Source organism: Gekko japonicus, unplaced genomic scaffold (assembly GCF_001447785.1).
Source record: "Gekko japonicus isolate JY-2015 unplaced genomic scaffold, Gekko_japonicus_V1.1 scaffold1096, whole genome shotgun sequence".
NCBI classification, from domain to species: Eukaryota; Metazoa; Chordata; class Lepidosauria; order Squamata; family Gekkonidae; genus Gekko; species Gekko japonicus.
The window spans coordinates 322,077-343,997 of NW_015161985.1; the positions used below are offsets into that span (position 1 = coordinate 322,077).

At 48.4% G+C, this 21,921-nt stretch overlaps 1 protein-coding gene across 1 annotated transcript; it reads left to right on the forward strand.

The window, feature by feature from the left end:
* Positions 1–2,213: 2,213 nt before the first annotated feature.
* Positions 2,214–20,862, forward strand: LOC107126254 (acyl-coenzyme A thioesterase THEM4-like). Its single transcript, XM_015429796.1, has 7 exons — positions 2,214–2,244; positions 4,169–4,369; positions 10,154–10,331; positions 11,973–12,141; positions 14,358–14,468; positions 16,607–16,731; positions 19,999–20,862. Exons 2-7 carry the CDS (start codon positions 4,232–4,234, stop codon positions 20,055–20,057), a joined length of 780 nt encoding a protein of 259 aa, XP_015285282.1. The 5' UTR covers positions 2,214–2,244; positions 4,169–4,231; the 3' UTR covers positions 20,058–20,862.
* The last annotated feature ends 1,059 nt before the right edge of the window (positions 20,863–21,921 follow it).

Consider the following 21,921-nt stretch of genomic DNA (forward strand, 5'->3'; position numbering starts at 1 on the left):
TACTTTAGGAACATAAAATATAACTATGGACATTTTTACTTGGCATGAAATTATCACAACTAGCCTATTAAAAATATAGTGTATCCAAACAATTATTACAAACAGGATACCCACCCACATGCAAAAACAAAACTGAAACCTTTTTCTTTTCTTCTGACAATTGCACCTCCTAAAGGAAGAAATGCATCTTGTTCTTGCATTGGAAAGTTCAGTTTGTAACCTAGGACTTGCTTGTCCTCAATGCACAGAAATTAGATCAATCTGATACCATATATACATATATATTAGAAATGACAAGGGGCGGGACCCGCGATACTCGCGGGGGGGAGGGACCTCCACACTTATGAGGCAGAGGAGGAAGCAGCAGCAGGAGGTAAGTTCCCTCCATCCCGCCGGTTCCCCCCATCTCCTCCACCCCCTCCGCCACCCCCTCGCTCCACCCACTTCTCCACGCCCTCCCTAACTCTTGGGCCTCACTGCTCTCTCCCCCCCCCCTCTGAAGTGGTGGTGGCGGTGGTGAGGGAGTTCGCAGAGCGTTCCCTGCGCATGCGCAGGGGACGCTCTGTCACTTTTGGGGGGATTTAAGTACCCCCCCGATATTTTTTCTGGGTTTTTAGATTTTTGTGCACACCTGGGGACTGCCCCAAGTGTGCAAGAAAATCTCCCTCCCCCCCAGGTGCCCCCGATGTGCGGAAATAAGTATCCGCACGCAAGGGGGCACCTTCGCTATTAGATATATAGATTTGGAAAATATTTGAACACCTTGTCTTAAAATATTTTATGCGTCATGTTAAAATAAAATGTTCCATAATCAATTATTTTCTTTTCTTTTTTCAATTTTTCCAATTTTTCAGAAAAAAACAAAAAGGCTTCAGGAAAAAAACGGGGGGGGGAAACGGTTTTTTTCCCGTTTTTCCCTGGGCCTTTACATCTCTACCTGGGACTACAATTGGATCTCCAGGTGACATATATCAGTTCACCGGGAGAAAATGGCCCCTTTACAAGGTGGACTCTATGGCATGATACCCCATTGAAGTCCCGCTCCTGCTCAATCCCCACCCTCAAACCCCCCCAAATCTCCAGGAATTTCCCAACCCGGAGCTGGCAACCCTATACGCCTTTTCCTTTTACCTATGCCTTTTCCTTTACCAGGCTCTGCAGCTCTGACAGGTAAAGCCAGCAGTTCACCAGCTGCAGATCTCCTTGCTGTGCAGCTGCAGCAGGCAGGGCCATTACCATCATGAAAAGAGAGGGCAGGAAGGGCTGCCTCAGTGCTTAGTTCTTGTGACCCTTTCTTACACTCCCAGGGAAATGCAGCCACTTTGGGGGCAGGAAGCCATTTTTCTCCAAGCCAGTTGGGCTGGAGATCCTGGAGGCTTTTTGCCTTAGCAGAGGTCACTGGGGTGTGGGGGGGGGAGGTATCTGTGAATTTCCTGCCTTGTGCAGGGGGTTGGACTAGTTGGCCCTGGAGGTCCCTTCCAACTCGACTCTATTAATTCTTCTTATTTTGCAACATGCACTTTTTAGCAGGAAGGCAGGAGTTTGGGCTGCTGGCCGTAAGGGGCAGTGGTTAGAGCCGGACAGTTGGATTCCTCCGCACCAGGGAAGCGCAGGTTAATTATTCCCTTTGCAATGCAAGGGGCGGGAAATTGCTCTTGGCTGCACACGCCTGATACTTTACTATAGCAATAGTGCCTCTGAGAACGTGCAGAGTCCCGCCGAAGGAACCCAGCCTCGGCATCAGCCACACCCGGACTCCAACAGAGGGGCGTACACTTTGCCACTCGCGTCCCCCAATCAGCGCCAGGTATTCCTCAGACGAGGCTGTCCTTCACGCGCGCGAATCAGAGAAGGCGACGCCCACAGGAGAACGTCAGACCGACGTTCCTTGAGCCACTCAAAATTAAGTATTTGGAACGAGGGCGCGAGAAAGGAGCGAAACATCCAATCACAGTGAGCCGGGGCGGGAACGCGGTATCGTATTGGAAGCCCAACGTTGACTGACACAAGGGGGAAACCACTCCGACGCAGCTCCTGTTGCTATGGCGACGGGAAAGAAGGACGGGACGAAGGCCCGGCGGAGGCGGAACCCAAATGGATTCGGCGCATGCGCAGAGCGCGAAGGTTCCCCTTCGTCTCGGCACGGCGGCGTGCGGCGTGGCCCCTCGCGTCTGGAAACGCACGCCCCGGAAGCGGAAACCAGAAGCCGGTGTCTCAGGAGGAGAAAAAGAAGGAGCCGGCAAGGTAACCCGTCAAGGGGAGGATATGAAGTAGTATCCGAAACTCGGCGTGGGAGGTCAAAGGTCATACTGGAAGAGTCTAAGGGGGGGCGCAAATGGGACGGCAAAGGTCACGCCAAGGTTATTGGGGAGTCGGGAGGGTCTTCTGTTTTTAAAATTTATTTAATTTTACTTTATATAAAGGTTCCCTTGCTCGAAAGCCAGTCGAGTCCGACTCCGTTTCCAAGCCGAAGAGCCAGCGCTGTCCGAAGACGCTTCCATGGTCATGTGGCCGGCATGACTAAACACCCAGGCGCACGGAACGCTGTTACCTTCCCACCGAAGTGGTCCCTATTTATCTACTTGCAATCTCTTGCTTTCGAACTGCTAGGTTGGCAGGAGCTGGAACTAGAGACGGGAGCTCACTCCGTCGTGCGGCACACTCGGGTCTCGAACTGCTGAACTACCGACCTTCCACAGCCTGCAGTTCAGCGTCTTAACCACTTGAGCCACCACAGCTCCCTATCAGGTAGAATATTCAACAGCAAAGTGTCTGGTGTAAATGAGGAGTCTTCAGCCACACTGGATGAGCTCAGGCTGTTCAGACTAGCCCACGACACCGGGGAGGGCAAGCCGTTTACTTCAACTGACCTCTGGTCTGGAGATCAGTTGTCATTCCAGGAGCTCTCCCTGGAAGGTCGATCAAGACAGGTAGCCGTGTCAGTGTATCTGTACGGACTGTACAGTCTGTATAGATCTCTACACCTGGAAGTCGATAACTCTGATTTTGGGGCTGGCTCCCAGCTCCCCAGAAACCTTGTCAAGGCCTGCCCTAGCAAGCACATCACTGATCGCCGGCCAAGATGAACTCGGAAGCTCCTAGCGTGCCAAGGAAGAGCAGTTTGCCCAACTGCCGTTCCTTTGCCAAAACCTGAAGGGGCTGTTTTCTCCTCTCTCTCTTCATTGGCAGGCATGCCTTCCCACCGGCTGCGCCGTGATGTTGTACATACTAGATTCCATGGAAAAAAATGAAGTCAAATGAGGAGGAAGATCTATGTTTTGTTTCAATTAACAGAAAAACAATGGGACCAAATAGTCCATCCAAAATTGACTACTTTCTTCTCAGCATATTCAGGAAATATGCTTCAATGAACAGGAAAACAATTAGACCAAATAGTCCATCCAAAATTGACAACTTTCTTCTTTTTCTTCTTCATCTTCTCCTTGAACCTATTCTGAACATATTCAGGAATTCCATGATATTTTATACATGAACTGAGTGTTCCCTCTAAGCTGAGTTAGTGTGAGCTAGCTCACAGTTTTTTAGCCTCCGGCTCACAAATTTCTGTCTTAGCTCACGAAGGATGGCTCCAGAGCAAACTAATTTATGCAGTGTCCAAATCGCTCGCTCACAACTTTAATGCCAGTTGCTCACAAAGGAGAATTTTTGCTCAGAAAACAACGCAGCTTAGAGGGAACATTGGAACTGACATCATCAAGAAAACAATATTCAAACAGCATAATTGGTTACAAAAGACAGTGGTAATTTGAGTAATAATCCTCTGATCGGCCAGATAAAAAGAAACATACATCTACGTCAAACTAAGTGTTTACTTAACCTAACCTAAATGATAATGGGCAAGGATTCTTCATATCCCAAACAAAAGTATTCATTATTGATACGAGACTAAAATCTTATCTGACCCAGACATTGAAAGGTTTTCCCTAAGAACTACAGAATCATTGAACTTTGTACCTATTATGTTGTCTGCTAACAATATCAGACCTACAAGAGGAAAGCCTTCTATATAACAGGCCTTTCTAACATCCTAATAAAATATTACTTAAAGAATAAATCTATAAAAACCAGAGAAATATGAATATGCACAATCAAGAAGAAGAAAAAACCCACATATATAAAAATCTTTATATTCCCATTCATACTACAGTGACTAGCTGGAAAAGCAGCTGAAGCTCGTTCCCCCAGAGTCTGCTGCTCCAAAGTCTTCACGATGCATCTCGTGCTCAGGAGCTGCGGTCGGACGGCGGCTAGGCTGGCCTGCCGGGCGGCCCCCAGACGTGGACCTCAAGCACTGGCATGCCAGAGGGCCTGGCTGGGTTCCACCCTTTCGCCAGCCTCCAGCACCACAGTGAGTATGGGGAGGGACGTTGTCCAGAGCTGTGAAATAGGGCTGTATTTTGTCGGAGGCGAGGGGTTCTTGAGTGGTTGAGGACAGCGATGGGTACTATCTGGTCCTGCACTACCTTTCCCTTTCTTTTTTTAAAATTTTATTGAACAATGTAACAATATTACAAACTGACAATAGGATGGCGTGCAATCTACAAAGAACAGCAAGAGATAAATACAAACAAAGCTCCAAATATCACATCTTAACAGATATAAACTAGCATTAGAACCTTCAATATAGCATGAAGAGGAATCATGACAATTCATTCAGTGTGAGCAGAGGGGAGAGATTTGATTCTTGTCTAGGACGTGATGACTGTTTGAGATGCCTGACCAACGCTTGTGTAATCAAAAGCACAGATATAGAATGGGAGGGACTCGGCTTGACAGCAGCACATGTGAAAGCGATCCGGGTGTTCTGGTTGATCACAAGCTAAACATGAGCCTGCAGTGCGATGTGGCTGTGAAGAAAGCTAATGCAGTCTTAGGATGCATTAACAGAAGCATTGTGCCCAGATCACGGGAGGTGTTATTTCTGCTCTATTCTGCCATGGTCAGGCCTCACCTGGAGTACTGTGTCCAGTTCTGGGCACCACATTTTAGGAAGGATGTTGACAAGCTCGAGCGTGTCCAGAAGAGGGCAACCAGGATGGTGAATGGGTTGGAATCCAAATCTTATGAGGAAAGGCTGAAAGAGTTGGGTCTGTTTAGCCTGGGAAAGAGAAGGCTTAGAGGGGACATGATTGCAGTCTTCAAGTATCTGAAGGGCTGTCATGTAGAAGATGGAGCAGATCTATTCTCTCTTGCTCCGGGTTGCAAGACTACATCTAATGGGTGGAATTTACAAGGGAGTTGATACCAGCTAAATATCAGGAGAAACTTCCTAACTGTAAGAGTGGTTGAGCAGTGGAACGCACTGCCTCAGGAAGTGGTGGATGTTCCTTCACTGGACGTTTTCAAGCGGAGGCTGGACACCCATCTTTCGGGTATGTTGTAGGGCTATCTTTCAGCTATGCTCCTGCAGAGTGCAGGGGGTTGGACTAGATGACCTGCAAGGTACCTTCCAACTCTCACATTCTATGATTCTATGAAGGGGCTGGGCTGATTTGAGGGACCTCTAGACTTATCTAAATTGTTTGTAACCTTGTCCAGAATGAATACATCCCACAATTTTAGGAACCATTCTTGCCACGATGGAATTGATGTTGATTTCCAGTGTGAAGCAATTACACATTTAGTAGCAATCAACACTAACATAATAGCTTGGGAACATTGCAAGGATCCCATAAATTGAGAAGGTACAGTTCAGGGGTTTTGGGAATCCAATAACCAGTAATCTTATGAATTTGGTCTTGTATTTGGATCCAAAATTTACAAATCACTTCACAAGACCACCAGCCATGGAAATAAGTCCCTTTCTCACCACACTGTCTCCCTTTCCCCCCTCCTTTTCCCCTCTGTTGTTGTTCAGTCGCACAGTTGAGTCCGACTCTTCGTGACCCCACGGAACACATGCCAGGCCCTCCTGTCTTCCGTCGTGCTCCGGAGTTTGCTTAACTTTATGTTCGTTGCATCGATAACACTGTCTGGCCATCTCATCCTTTGCCGTCCCCTTCTTCTTTTCCCTTCAATCTTTTCTCCACTGATTGCTCCCTTCTCATTTGGTGGCCAAAGTATTTGAGCTTCAGCTTCAGTATCTGGCCTTCCAGGGAACAGTCAGGGTTGATTTCTTCTGGGATTGACTGATTTGATCTCCTGGCAGTCCAAGGGACTCTCCAGAGTCTTCTCCAGCACTGTAATTCCAAAGCATCCAGGGCTATTTTTGGGCAGGAACGCACAGGAACGGAGTTCCGGCTGGCTCCTGAGTTGGCCACGCCCAGCAGGAACTCATTAGCATAATAGGGCATGCCCAACAGCAGAAACTCATTAGGATTGGCTACATTCGGTGTGTGTGGTCTAACATGCAAAGGGTTCCTGCTACAAAAAAAGGCCCTGGGTTTTGACAACAAACAAGGTAAACAGAATAAGAGGCAAAAGGTGGGTGTGGCTGGATGACCACACTTCTGGTGACATGGGGGTGTGGCCTAATATGCTAATGTGCTGTGCTGTCAGGGTGTGGCCTACTATGCTAATGAGTTTCTGCTGTTGGGTGTGGCCTGTTATGCTAATGAGATCCTGCTGGGCTTTTTCTACAAAAAAAGCCCTGAAAGCATCTATTATTCGGCGCTCAGTCTTCCTTATAGTCCAACTCTCGCAGCCATACATGACTATTTCCCTCCCTACATTCCCCTTTTCCAGTTCTTCCAACTATGTCTTCCTTGCCTCTTTCACGAAGCGGCGACATAGCCTAGAATCTGCTAACGTCATCTATAAACCGTTTTGTTTGCTTTGCGAATTCTTTAATTGTTTTCTCTAAATTACATAACGGCTGGGAATCGTCTTTTATCCTGATGTGTTATTCTGTCGTTCATCGCTCCAAGCCCTGAGTATTCAGGGACAGAGTGATTCACAAATGAAACTTATAAATAAATGAATGGATTTGGGGGGTCCCAAGAATCACACTGAGGCTAGGGACCTTTGGCAACACACTTGTACGTTAATTATAGAAAAGAGAGAATTCGCAGTATGCATAAAGACAGCAGTTTGTGGTGGCCCTCCTAATCTCTGGGACTTAGCTGCAGCGATCTCTGCTCCTCTGTGTGGTGCCACAGCACCTCCTGGTCTCTAGGGCAGCCCGGCTTGCTACATCTTCCTCTTTTGTACTTTTCAGGCCGTTAGGTGCAGCCTCTTCCCTTCTGGCAATCCTGCTGAGCAGTGCTCCCTCTAGGGGACTGTGGAGTCTGGTGAACAAAAATTCTCCTTTGTGAGCTAGTACCGCCATTAAATTTGTGAGCGAGCGATTTGGCTGCTGCAAAGATTAGCTTGCTCCGGAGCCCTCCTTCCTGAGCTAAGGCAAAAACGTGTGAGCTGGAGGCTAAGAAACTGTGAGCTAGCTCACACTTACTCGGCTTAGAGGGAACCAGAGGTCATTTCGGGGGGGATCACGGGGGATCGCAGTTCCCCCGGGTGAGGTACATTCAGCCAGGAGGAGGCAGGAGAAGAGGGAGGGTAAGTTGCTTCCTCCCTGCCTCTCCCCACCCCTGCCTGCCTGGGGCCAGGGAGGGCCTTCGCGGGGCTTCCTTGCACTCCCGCCGGCCTTGCAGGTCCACTGCCCTGCCCCTCATGGGACTCGGCAGTGGAGCTGCAAGGCCGCCGGCGGCAGCCGGGACCGTTGGGGGCGGGGTGTGTGGCCTTATGACACACTTCCGGCGATGTCAGGGGGTGTGGCCTTATGACACACTTCAGGTGATGTAAGAGGGTGTGGCATATGCTAATGAGTTATGCTAATGAGTTCCCCTAGCTCTTTTTCTACGAAACAACGCCTGGAGGGAACACTGATGCCGAGTCCTGCCATCTTGGGTCTAAGGCTTGCGCCTGGGATTCCCTTATCAGCAGGGGTCATTTCGTAGACAAAGAGGTGCAGGAGCTCATTAGCATAACTTATTTGCATATGCCCCCCCCCCCCCGGTGTCAGCGGAAGTGTGTCAGAAGGCAACACCCACCGCTCAGGCTCCACTGGACTGTTTTGGATGGCTAGCTATTGTGGGGGACGGGGGACGTGCAGATCTGTCCTCGCAGAGGAGGGAGAGCTTGTACAGGAATAAAACTTGGTCTTAAAGGTGCCACTAGACTGTTTGGGGCGGGGGGACGGGGGGGAACTGGCAGGGATCCCAAAGGTCATCTAGTCCAGCTCACTCCACAATGCAGGAAATTCACAGCTACCTTCCCACACACACACACACACACACTCCCCCCAGTGGCCCCTGCTCTATGCCCTGAGGAAGGCAAAAAATCCTCCAGGATCTTTGGGCCAATCTGGCCTGGAGGAAAATTCCTTCCTGACCCCAAAGAGGAGCAGACAAATTATTTAATGTTTGATGCACACCACCCCAGGAACCCTGTTGGATGGAAAGGCAACATAGAAGTGTTTTAAACAAACAAATGGATTAAAACTAAATTCAGGATGGGCAAAAGGAGATGCTTCTTTGCACACCACTTAATACGCTGATGGGGTTCACGGCCCATATCTCACATTTGAAAGCGGGGGGGGGGAGAAATTTATAGAGAATGAAGGAAGGTCTTGCAGAGAATATAAGCTGGGGGGGAGGGGTTATGAGGAAAATTCAGAACTGGACAGTAGGATGTGACCATGACTAGCATATGCAGTACATGTCTCTATGACAAATGGATATGTGGAGGAGGAGGAGATTGGATTTATCCCCCGCCCTTCACTACCCAAAGGTGTCTCAGAGCGGCTTCCAAACGCCTTTCCCTTCCCCTCCCCACGACAGACACCCTGTGAGGCAGGTGGGGCTGAGAGAGCTCTGACAGAAACGGCTCTTTTTCAAGAACAGCTGTGCCAGAAGTATGGCTTGCCCAAGGTCATCCAGCAGGTGCAAGTGGAGGAGTGGGGAATCCAACCCGGTTCTCCCAGATTAGAGTCCACGCACTTCACCACGACACCAAATATGTTGACTTTATTGTATGCTTTATTGCTTAGAGTCACATGGATCTTTGATATGGGAAGAATGTTATCAGTCGGGTTAGAACAGATAAAAGGAAGTACTTCTTCACCCAAAGAGTGATTAACACATGGAATTCACTGCCACAGGAAGTGGTGGTGGCTACAAGCATGGACGGCTTCATAAGGGAATTAGATAGGCATATGGAGCAGAGTGACTCTGGGGCAAGTGATGCTCTGTCTTCTTGGTGCTTGGGGGGGCCAACAGTGGGAGGGCTTCTAATGTCCTGGCCCCACTGGTGGACCTCCTGATGGCACCTAGTATTTTTGGCCACTGTGTGACACAGAGTGTTGGACTAGATGGGCCTTTGGCCTGATCCAACATTGGCTTCTCTTATGTTCTTATGTTATGAGGGAATTAGATAAGCATATGGAGCAGAAGTCAATCAGTGGCTCTTAGCCAGAAGGTATAGATAGGAAGGAACTCTCAGGCTGGGGCAAGAGATGCTCTGTCTTCTTGGTGCTCGGGGGTGGGGGGCAACAGTGGGAGGGCTTCTAATGTCCTGGCCCCACTGGTGGACCTCCTGATGGCACCTAGCATTTTTGGCCACTGTGTGACAGAGTGTTGGACTAGATGGGCCTTTGGCCTGATCCAACATTGGCGTCTCTTATGTTCTTATGTACTTGGTCTTATTTCCCCTCCATCCTAAAGATTAACAAAATGCAAAATGAATTTCTGGCTGTCCCTGAAAAATAATGTGGACATCGGGCCGACCGGTCACATATGTGAATTACGCAGGAATTTCAAACTGCTGCAGAGTCTCTGGTGGAGTGTGAGGAAAGGGAGGCTGAGTTAATCGGTTACGTGTCAAGCAAGTCTGGGCTGTGCAGGGAGTGGCCGTGGCTTAGGGGTAGAGCATGTTCTTGGCATGCAGACGGTCCCCGACTCAATCCCCGGCATTTCCAGTTACAAGGACTGGGCAGTCGGTGATGTGGAAGACTTCCGCCCAAGACCCTGAAGAGCTGCTGCCAGTCTGAGTAGGCAATACTTCAATGGACCAATGGACCGATACTTCAATGGACCGATTCAGTATAAGGCAGCGCCGTGTGTTCATACGTGGTCCCCTTTCCCGTTTATGTCCGGCTCTTGTTCGTGCTGACATGTACTTTTCTCCCCCACCCCAGCCCGGTTATTATTTTCAGGCTTCCGTCCATCAGTCCAAGCAGGCAAAAGATTATTCCCTCCCCAACTCTAGCTGGAGCCCGGACATGATGACGCAGTTCAACAAGTACATGGAGATGTCCAAAGACAAGACTTGGAAAAAATTGCCCTCGTACCGAGACATTCTGGATCATATGCCAGGCAAGGACAGTCTGATTTATTTATTATTTATTTATTAAACTTATATCCCGCCCTTCCACTGTGGGCTCAGGGCGGCTAACAAGAGGCAATTGCCATACCAACGATAAAATCAGTAAAACCATCAAATGTCAAGTTATGTATAAAATCAGTGCTCACCTAGTACATCCAAGGCAGGGGCTCTGATACAGTGTTTCAGGTGGTGCTACTGTCTCATTCTTAATCGGTCTTCCCACGTCGGTTCTCCGTTCCCAGGCCAGTTCACGTTGCCAATGGCAACGCGGTGGTGGTACAGTGACAGTGGCGGCTCCTACTCAAAAGCCTGGCGGAAGAGCTCCGTCTTGCAGGCCCTGCGGAATTGCATCAGGGCCCTGGTCTCCTCCAGGAGCTCATTCCACCAGATAGGAGCTGCCACCGAAAAAGCCCTGGCCCTTGTAGCAGCATATTTAACCTCTCTGGGTGCTGGTACAGCCAAAAGATGTTTTGCCCCAGACCGTAGTGCCCTTGGGGGAACATATGGGGAAAGGCGGTCCCTTAAAGGCGGATTTCCACACGCGCCCTTTTGCATCCCAGTTAAAAGCGGCGCTTATCATTGTTCCATCCATTACGTGTGTGCTTATTTCTTCTTGTCTTCCTTTGAGGTTTCAGTTCCAGGTTCAGTTTCTCTGCTGGTTCAAGTTCTTCATCCCATGCAGTTGAATAATCCTGTGTTGAGCCATCTCCTTCTTTCTCTGATGGGATTCCACACTTCCTCTTCACTTTCTCCATCTCTCCACCTCCCAGTTTACTCCCATGCCGTTCCATAAAGTCCTTCACTTTAAGAGTCGAGTCGATCCTGAACCTCTGACCTGTATTTATTTTATTGGTGTCCCTCAGAGTACCTTTTCACATCCTTCCCCCCTCCTCTATCTAATCCTCACAACAGGTCCTATTGGTGGACCTCCTGATGGCACTTGAGTTTTGGCCCCTGTGTGACACAGAGTGTTGGGTTGGATGGGCCGCTGGCCTGATCCAACATTGGCTTTTCTTATGTTCTTATGTCTGAGGCAGTGATGCTCTGTCTTCTGGGTGCTTGGGGAGCAACAGTGGGAGGGCGTCAGGAGTTCTGGCCCCCCTGGTGGACTTCCTGATGGCACCTGAGTTTTGGCCACTGTGTGAGACAGATTGTTGGACTGGGTGGGCCACTGGCCTGATCCAACATTGCTTCTCTTACGTTCTTATGTCTGGGGCAGTGATGTTCTGTCTTCTTGGTGCTTGGGGGGGGAGGCAACAGTGGGAGGGCTTCTGGAGTTCTGGCCCCACTGGTGGACCTCCTGGTGGCACCTGAGTTTTGGTCACTGTGTGACACAGAGTGTTGAACCGGGTGGGCCACTGGCCTGATCCAACATTGCTTCTCTTACGTTCTTATGTCTGGGGCAAGTGATGCTCTGTCTTCTTGGTGCTTGGGGGGGGGGCAACAGTGGGAGGGCTTCTGGAGTTCTGGCCCCACTGGTGGACCTCCTGATGGCACCTGAGTTTTGGCCACTGTGTGACACAGAGTGTTGGACCGGGTGGGCCATTGGCCTGACCCAACGTGGCCTCTCTTATGTTCTTAATCCTCTAACCACTACCCCACACTATTGTCACTTCTCACTGCCTCCACAGAAAGGATGAGGCAAGAACATGAGGAGGAGAGGAGCGAAGAAAGCAGGATGTTCCTCCGAAACTTGGATGAGGAAGGCAAGGGGTTTGAGTACGTTATGTTTCTGAACTGGTCGGAGAAGAGGATGGCCTGTGTGGCCCAGCTGGGTCCCTACCTGGAAGGACCCCCGGGGTAAGGCTCGATAAATCCTATTTGTGCATGGGCGGCAGGGAAGGGTTTTATTTCTGACCTACCATACTGCAGCAGTGATTTCGCAATGTGGTATATGCATAAATGAACCTAAGAACATCAGAAGAGCCCTGCTGGATCAGACCAGTTGTCCATCTAGTCCAGCATCCCGTCTCACACAAGGGCCAACAACAGGCGATATAGGCCAAGACCTTCCCCTGATGTTGCCTCCTGGCTCTGGGATTCAGAGGATCAGTGCCTCTCAATGGGGACGTTCCCCGCAGTCGCCATGGCTAGTAGCCATCGATAGACCCATCCTCCATCAATCTAATCCGTTTTTAAAGCTGTCTGTGCCTGTGGCCACCACTGCATCCTCTGGCACCGAATGCCATGTTTTAATAATTCTCTGTGTAAAGTAGTATTTCCTTTTGTCCGTCCTTGGATGCCCTCAAGTTCTAATATTTTAGGAGAGGGAGAAAAAGTTCTCTTTGTCAATTCTCTCCACTCATTTTATAAACCCCCTGTGAGGCCCTGCTTATTGGGGAGTGTATAGATTCTGCCCCCCAGGCCAGTCCAGGGATGAGGGGAAGAACTCTACACTGACTCAATACATTACACACTAACTCAGAGAGGTAGGCTCTCTGAATCTAAAAACTATAGCCACCAGGGATCTCTAGACTTAATCCCTCACCAGCCTGAGATTAGAGATCCCAGAATCTCAGTTGGCACCTGGGACTGAATACATCAGCAACTCAATCTAGAGCTGTGCAGTTAATCTTACCAAGGTAGCGCCATTTGGTGAGCAGCAGGCACAAGGAAAAAGGCTTGAAGTCCAGTTACCACAATGCAGACAAATTAGAAAACCAGAATAAGTTTATTCAGTAGAGAATTTAGCACAGACTAGAAGGATTACAAAATAACAAAAACGTATGGCTCTTGGCCCTAACTAAACATTAGAGATATGCATAATTACCAACTTCAGGAATCCATAGTCCCAGATTGTCCATTGTGATAAAGTCCAATTAGGTCCCATCTTTGTGCAAGATGTTGAACTGATGTTGAAGAAAGGAACTTATAAATATAACTAACAAAGCTTGGCGTCACACAGTCTCTCAAATGCCAAAAATCAACTCTGACAGTCTCATCTCTCTCTCTCTCATATATAGCCACACAGGCTAAACTCTCTCATATAGCCACACAGGCTAAACTCTCTCATATAGCCACACAGGCTAAACTCCCACTGCTTCCTCTGTCATACAGACAAAAACTCTCCACATCTCTCTATAAACACAGAATCCCCTCAGAGACATCTCTCCTCCCACATTCTCAGTCATCAGCCAATCACATCATACTTGTCTCCCTCTATCACTCTCCTTACATTCCTGCAGTCAAACGAAACATTTAAAGAAACACACACACATCAAAACTTGAAGTCATCACACACACCCCTCATGTCTGCTCTCTGTAGTCTCTTTTCTAACCTGAGAAGTCCCAGACCCTTCAGCCTTTCCTCATAGGGAAGGTGCTCCAAGCCCCCTAATCATCTTGGTCGCCCTCCTCTGAGCCAGTATGGTATAGTGGGTTAAGAGTGGCAGACTCTAATCTGGAGAACTGGTTTTGATGATGATGATGATGATGATGATGATTTGTTTTCAATTTGTATTCCGCCTTGCCGGCGAACTGGCTCAAGGCGGCGTACAAGCATTAAAATACAATAAAACAGTAAATACAATAAAATACACATAAACAACCTACATAACATCATAAAAATACCACTGTGCAAATGATGGCGGCATTCAATAGAAGTGGAAAGCCGTGTTCCCCATGCTCTACGTCTCCTACTCAGAGTTAATCTTGTATTTTCTCAGCATCCGCTGGCTCTCATTATTCACTATCTCTTCAGGGGCTCTATTATCCTACCATGAACAAACGAATAAGAGTCGTAACTATATTGTAATTTATTTGTAAAACAGCTCCAAGTATAAAGCGACCCGACGAAGCATTGAGGGAAACAGATTGTTTACCTGGGAAATCTGTAGTCGCGTGGCAATTGTTGGAAGCAGCATCAGCAGCACTGCATGGCGTAAAATAAAGAAACAAAAAAAGAAGCAAATGCGTGGACTGTGACTGGACTAGAATCACTTTTGCACTGTATCTGGATAGGAGGCCCATTTGTGCCACCTTCAGGTGTTTTTTGTTGTTGTTGTTTTGCCCTCCAGGTTTGTGCATGGGGGTTCCATCGCGACCATTCTGGACAGCGTCCTCGGGGGCTGCGCCATGAGCCTCCTGGGCCACGTGATGACTGCCAACCTGAACATAAACTACAAGACGTGAGTGCATTGGGGGAGGGGGCGCTCAAGGGGTGAATGTTTTATGCTCTGCCAAAACAAGAATTGGGGGACATAAGAACACAAGAGAAGCCAATGTTGAATCAGGCCAATGGCCCATCCAGTCCAACCGTTTGTGTCACACAGTGGCCAGAAATACCTGGTGCCATCAGGAGGTCCAGCAATGGGGCCAGGACACTAGAAGCCCCCCCCCCACTGTTGCCCCCCCCCCAGCACCAAGAATACAGACCATCACTTGCCCCAGACCGAGAGTTCCTATCTATACCTTGTGGCTAATGGCCACCGATGGACCTCTGCTCCGTAGGCTTTGCTAATTCCCTCTTGGAGCCGTCCATGCTTGTAGCCACCGCCACCTCCTGTGGCAGTGAATTCCAAGTGTTAATCACTCTTTGGGTGAAGAAGGACTTCCTTTTATCCGTTCTAACCTGGCTGCTCAGCAATTTCATGGAGTGCCCACGAGTTCTTGTCTTGTGAGAAAGGGAGAAAAGGACTTCCTGAGGCAGCTGATTCCATTGTTGCACAGCTTTTACATAAAAACTTTTTCCTAATATCCAGCCAGTACCTTATGAATATGAATACTTTCTGGAGGTTCCAGACTCCTCAAATCCACGTGCATTCATTATTGACACGTCCCACTTTGCTGATTGTACCGACTCATTCTGTGCAAAATCCTAGAATCACAGAGTTGGAAGGGGTCCTACAGGCCATCTAGTCCAACCCCCCACTCAATACAGGATCAGCCTTGAGCATCCCTGACCAGTGTTGGTCCAGCTGCTGCTTAAAGACTGCCAGGGAGGGGGAGCTCACCACCTCTCGAGGCTATTGATCTGCCTTGAGTCCCCGTGAGAAAGGCGGACTATAAAGAATGTAGACGAATAGGGTTTTCAAGGCAAGGTACTAACAGAGGTGGCTTCCTCTGTATCGAGACCCTGGTATTCCTTGGTGGGTCTCCCTTCCAAATACTGACTAGGACTGTCTTACCCACTTAGCTTCTGAGACCAGACGAGTTCCGGCTAGCCTGGGCTATCCAGGTCAGAGCTGATGTTCCTGGCTAAACCCATAGAATCATAGAATGCTAGAGTTGGAAGGGACCTTGCAGGTCATCTAGTCCAACCCCCTGCACTCTGCAGGAACATAGTCGAAAGATAGCCCTAGAACATACCTGAAAGATGGTTGTCCAGCGAAGGAGCATCCACCACCTCCCAAGGCAGTCTGTTCCACTGCTCAACCACTCTTACAGTTTGGAGGTTTCTCCTGATATTTAGCCAGTATCGACTCCCTTGTGATTTCCACCCGTTAGATCTAGTCTTGCAATCCGGAGCAAGAGAGAATAGATCCACTCCATCTTCTACATGACGGCCCTCAAATACTTGAAGACTGCAGTCATGTCCCCTCTAAGCCTTCCCTTTCCCAGGCTAAACAGACCCAACTCTTTCAGCCTTTCCTCATAAGACTTGGATTCCAACCCTCTCACCATCCTGGTTGCCCTCTTCTGGACACGCTCAAGCTTGTCAACGTGGTGCCCCAAACTGGACACAGTACTCCAGGTGAGTCCTGACCAGAGCAGAATAGAGCGGAACGACCACCTCCCGTGATCTGGATACAAGGCTTCTGTTAATGCATCCTAAGACTGCATTAGCTTTCTTCACAGCCACATTGCAGTGCAGGCTCATGTTTTTTTTTGTAGAAAAAGCCCAGCAGGAACTCATTAGCATATTAGGCCACACCCCCGACAGCACAGCTCATTAGCATATTAGGCCACACCCCACATGTTACCAGAAGTGTGGTCATCCAACCACACCCACCTTTTGCTTTTTATTATGTTTACTTTGTTGTCAAAACCCTGGGCTTTTTTTGTAGCATGAACTTCTTTGCATGTTAGGCCACACACCCCTAATGTAGCCAATCCTAATGAGTGTCTGCTGTTAGGTGTGGCCTATTATGCTAATGAGTTCCTGCTGGGCGTTCCTGCCCCAATATAGCCCTGTTTAGCCCCATTCCTGAACGTTCTTCCTCCTCCTCCTCCTCCTCCACTGCTTGTGCTTCTTGCACATCCCTGTGCTGCCGGGCAGGGCAGGAAGCCAGATTTTATTGACAAGGGAGATGTCTTCCTCTTGCAGCCCCGTCCCACTAGGCTCAGTAGTCCTGGCAGAGAGCAAACTAGACAAGCTGGAGGGGAGAAAAGTGTTCGTCTCCGGCCATGTGAGGAGCGTCGATGGAGAAACCCTTCATGCAGAAGCCACAGGTAAGTGCTCGGCTTTTCTTCAAGCTTTGATGGGTATCAGGACCACAGGGAGAGGCCCTCCCGACAGTCCCACTGATCGAAGAAGCTCGTCTGACGGGCACGCAGGAGAGGGCCTTTTCAGTGGCGGCACCAGAGGGGTGTGCCCGGCCCCCTTCCTGTCTTTTGGAGGCAGTTTATTAGCAGTCATAAACAGGGGTCATTTCATAGAAAAAGAGGTACAGGAGCTCATTTGCATAACTCATTTGCATATGCCACACCCCCTGACAAAGGGCAGGCCTGTTTAGAATGCCTTTCTTTCCTTTCCCCATCTGGGGAAGGGAAAGAAATATATTTAAATCCCCCCAGGTGGCAAGGGAGTGTGTGCCCCTGGGCTCCTTACTGCCGGAGCACCGCTCCGGCGCGTTCCAGCAGGGAATGACCCCTGCTTGTGAGCAAAAATTCTACTCTGTCAGTTCCTGGCATTAAAGTTGTACAGAGAGTAAATTGTTTCATATTAGAAGTCCATATTTTATAGCTTTCATTAGTCAGTCAAGACAATGCAAAAGTTGGAAGTACTTTGCTTCAGGTTATATTCATAAATCAATTGGGTGTCAAATAACAATGTAAATCAGGTGTAGAAACACACAGTAGATAAACAGTTTTCAACAGCTTAAAAGTTCCAGTTTTAGTAGATCTTTATCCCTTCAGCCCATTAAAACCATGCAGACTGTCAAAGAGTGCTACTTCCACTTATTTGTAAAGTTTAAGTTTCTCTTCCTTTCTTTGAAAACGTCTCATCAAAATCGTTGTTCTTTTGTGCCTTTGATTTTTAACTGTCCCATCCTCTTCTGGCTCGCCTGTGTACGAAAACAAGCAGCCTTGTATCTCGAACCCTGCATCGGCTGCATTATTTCCAACCAGCCCATAAAAGCAGTAGCTGGGTAAATCTCTCTTTGTAGATATCGAGTGTTGAAGCAGGTCCCGACGTTTTCCATCTGGCATCATCTGATTTTGTGCCTCTGTGATCTCCTCTCCGAAGCCCTCCCAAAACTCTCCCAAGGCTTCCAGGGCAGCAGTTGTAATTTTTCCCGTCAATTGGCTTTTTAAGCAGTCCCAGTGATCATCTGAGAACATCAGTAAATTTCCATCCGTCAAGCGATCTCAGATGCTGCCGAGAAAGCCATCTCGCACGTCAGCAGACACAGTAGAACAACATTCACTGTGTAACTGCGCAGGCAAAGAAACTACAGCCCGCCGCCATTTTAGCTCCACGAGAGCCTGTTTCCCTCTCCATCATTCCAACTAAGTTCTTTAAGCTTGAAGTCGCTATTTCCCAGGTAGCAGATAGAAGATTTCAGAGTGTTATTGTGCCCCTTTCAGTTTGATCCAGTAACATTCCCGGCACTCTGGCTCGCCACCTACTATGGGAGTCTTCCCCCTCCCTTTCCCTCTGGGAGAGATTTATAGGAACAATTAAGTATCCTTTTCGAGCTTGACGATTATAGATAGTAGAAAGGTTACTCACAGGGTCTTCGCCAGGATGATTTGTGGCGAGGTATGGAGGCTCTAATTTGGGGTTTGAAGTAGCTTTCCAGCCGTGAACTCCCCAGCTGGTCCTTCAGAGCTGCTTCAAGACGAACTGAAACCTTCGCCCACTGTTGCCACAGATGGGGGGCTCAGTTTAAGTCTTCTGCTTCCAGTTCCTACTCCCGGGGATCTGGTGGACCCTTGTCAAATCTGGAGGAGTCCAGAAATGTCAAAAAGGTCCCCTAAAAATACTCCAAAAGCTGGCGAGACCCAGAACATTGGACACTCAACCACCTCACTACCCCATCGCCCCGTCTCAGCCTTGCAGTGATTCTTCAAAAAGAATCTGAACAGCCGACATTTGAATTTGAAGAAGTGAGCAGTGACTCATGGAAGCTCATCACCCTGCCGCGAATTTTGTTAGTCTTTAAGGTGCTCCTGGACTCTTGCTCTTCAGATATCTGGAGAATTGAGCAGTGACTCACAAAAGCGCCTACACTTCCACCAATTTTGTTAGTCTTTAAGGTGCTCCTGGACTCTTGCTCTTTTCTACCGCTACAGACAGACTAATATGGCTCTGCCCATCTTGATCTATCACCAATTTTGTTAAGTCTTTAAGGTGCTTTTTGTTAATCTTTGAGGTGCTTTTTGTTAGTCTTTAAGGTGCTCCTGGACTCTTGCTCTTTTCTACCGCTACAGACAGACTAATATGGCTCTGCCCATCTTGATCTATCACCAATTTTGTTAAGTCTTTAAGGTGCTTTTTGTTAATCTTTGAGGTGCTTTTTGTTAGTCTTTAAGGTGCTCCTGGACTCTTGCTCTTTTCTACCGCTACAGACAGACTAATATGGCTCTGTAATGATTCCTTGTTTTATATGTGTGTGTGTCTCTTTAAAAGTTTGGTTGCATGGCTGTGTGATGGACTAGAGTGCTTGAAGAGACAAGTGTGGGGTGATTGGTGATTGACAGAGAGGGGAAGGGGTTTTAGAAAGGGTTTCTGAGTGGATGAATGGGTATGTCCTTCAGGAGTGACAGTTAGAGGTTTGACAGTTGATAAAGACAGTTGTTAAGTTAGAGTTCTGAAGTCTGGGAGAGAAGCAGTTTTGTGTGCTTAGGAGTTAGTTCTGTGTATGAAGAAAAGTTGGATGTATATGAAACAAGAAAGTAAAGTTACAGAGAAAAATAAAAAGTCTGAGTGACAGGCTAAAGTGAAACAGTAAATGTATATGGCCTGAAGGAAAAAGGTGTTACAAAGTTACATGCCAAGATCCCTGACAGGGAGAGAGAAAAGTGTGTGAAATATCAAAGCAATTGTTTAGTATTTACCCATTCCTAGTTACAGTGTACTACCATATTATTTACAAATTATATCAATAAATCTACTTTTATTTAAGATACCAGTTCTGAAATAAATACTTCCCAGGACCACATTAGTACCCCGAAAGCCTTAAAACCGACCTACCTACCCAGTGATAGAAATAGTATAGTATACAGGTTTGGAAAGCCTTAAATTTCCTGGTGGCAGCCGGATATACACAGTAAAACAAAACATAAAGAACCCTTTAAAGGGAAACCAGACCTACCCAAATAAGGGGTCGTCACAGGCTCTGCCCATCTTGATCTATCACCAATTTTGTTAGTCTTTCAGGTGCTCCTGGACTCTTGCTCTTTTCTACTGCTACAGACAGACTAACACGGCCACCCATCTCGATCTGTTTGAATCACACACTTTTTCTTTTCGTCCCTTCTCCCTGTTCTTAGGACTGTTTATCCAGCTGGCTTCACAGAAGACCCACCCGCCACCAGAGTGCTCCAAGTAGCCCACCCAGCTACACCGGAGGGACCAGGAACGGCTTGTCTTGAACAGAGCGGGTCCACCTTCTCCGTCAGCATCTCTCTCTCCCCGCCCAAGTCCCTCCTAATCCGACCCTGCGTGCCGCAGCAAAGAAGACGCCTTGGGTCCCAACCGTCTGTGCCTCTTTTGCCAGCCCGCCTGGCAAAACTGGACGGGAGCTGTTTCCCGTTACACAAAGTGAGCATTCCTGGAGCTTAAGCATTTTGGCGTTTGATGTTCATCCAGACGGGTGTTTCCCCAAGATGGCCGCGGGGCGTCTCTCTGATCAGCTAGCATCTGCCTCCATTTGCTAGCCAGCTTTTTTCGCCTGTCTGCTTCTGAGATAGGATTTCTCTCCCAAGAAACGATACCATTTTTTCAGCCTCGTCTCCGGGAAGACAGTCCCTGGATGTTAGGGTACCTTAAGCCTACAAAGACTTTATCCATTTTGCTTAACATTGCTGTAAGGAGCTTTCCCCTGTTGCAGGAAGGCAGGGGAGGAAAAGCTGCCATTCGTGGAATGAACCCACACCTCCCGACCCACAAAGCACTTTGGACCAAACAGTATTTTTGTGCGTTGACCTTTTCTCCTGATCTGGTTTCTTCTGGCATGGAGAAGTTGACCGCTAATGCTTAAAGGACAAATTTTGCATAGGCCTGCTGAGGAAATCCCTAAATAGAGGAGTATTATACGTATTTCCCTGCGCACCTCCGTTAACTCATTGCATGGGAGTGTTAAGACTTGAACGCAAGAGGCTGAGTTCAAAATGGCTTCAGAGATATACCTACAGTATCAGACAATGTGCTTGCTGTTTTTATTAACACATAATGCACAGTTAGGGCTGAAGTAGCTCAAGTGGTTAAGACGCTGAGCTGCAGACCGGAAGGTCGGTAGTTCAGCAGTTCGAGACCCGAGTGCCACGTGACGGAGTGAGCTCCCGTCTCTGGCCCCAGCTCCTGCCAACCTAGCAGTTTGAAAGCAAGAAATTGCAAGTAGATAATTAGGTACCTCTAGTTTTTGGGAGGATGAGAACCAAAGGCACGGATCACTTTCTCTCTACAGGAGGGATGGGGAGAGACAGAGAGAGAGAGTTTGGAAACTACATCTGGCATCTTAGGGAAAGTTACGTAAGAGACAGAAGGCATTTCCTCCCCGCTTCCCTTCTGGCCTCCACCCCCTTTAAGGAGCTGCGGTGGCTCAAGTGGTTAAGAAGCTGAACTGCAGGCTGTGGAAGGTCGGTAGTTCAGCAGTTCGAGACTCGAGTTGCCGCATGACAGCTCCCGTCTCTAGTTCCAGCTCCTGCCCACCTAGCAGTTCGAAAGCAAGAAATTGCAAGTAGATAAATAGGTACCACAGCGTTCCGTGTGCCTTGGTGTTTAGTCATGCCGGCCACATGACCACGGAAACGTCTTCGGTCAGCACTGGCTCTTCAGCTTTGAAACGGAGATGAGCACCACAACCCTAGAGTCGGATTTGACTGGCTTTCGAGCAAGGGAACCTTTACCTTAAATAGGTACCACTTTGGTGGGAGGGGAACAGCGTTCCGTGTGCCTCGGCGTCTAGTCATGCCAGCCACATGACCACGGAGACGTCTTCGGACAGTGCTGGCTCTTCGGCTTGGAAGCGGAGATGAGCACCACATCCCCTAGAGTCAGATTCGACTGGCTTTCGAGCAAGGGAAAACTTAACCTTTACTAATGCTCAGTTGCTGCTGTTAACATGTGATGCTGAGCCCGGCTTGTACGCATGCAAAGTGTCTGGTTCGGGGAGTCCCGGCCACAGGATACAGGGTACATCACCTCTCGGGTAGTAGGGTTATCAACCTCCAGGTGGGGCCTGGAGATCGCCC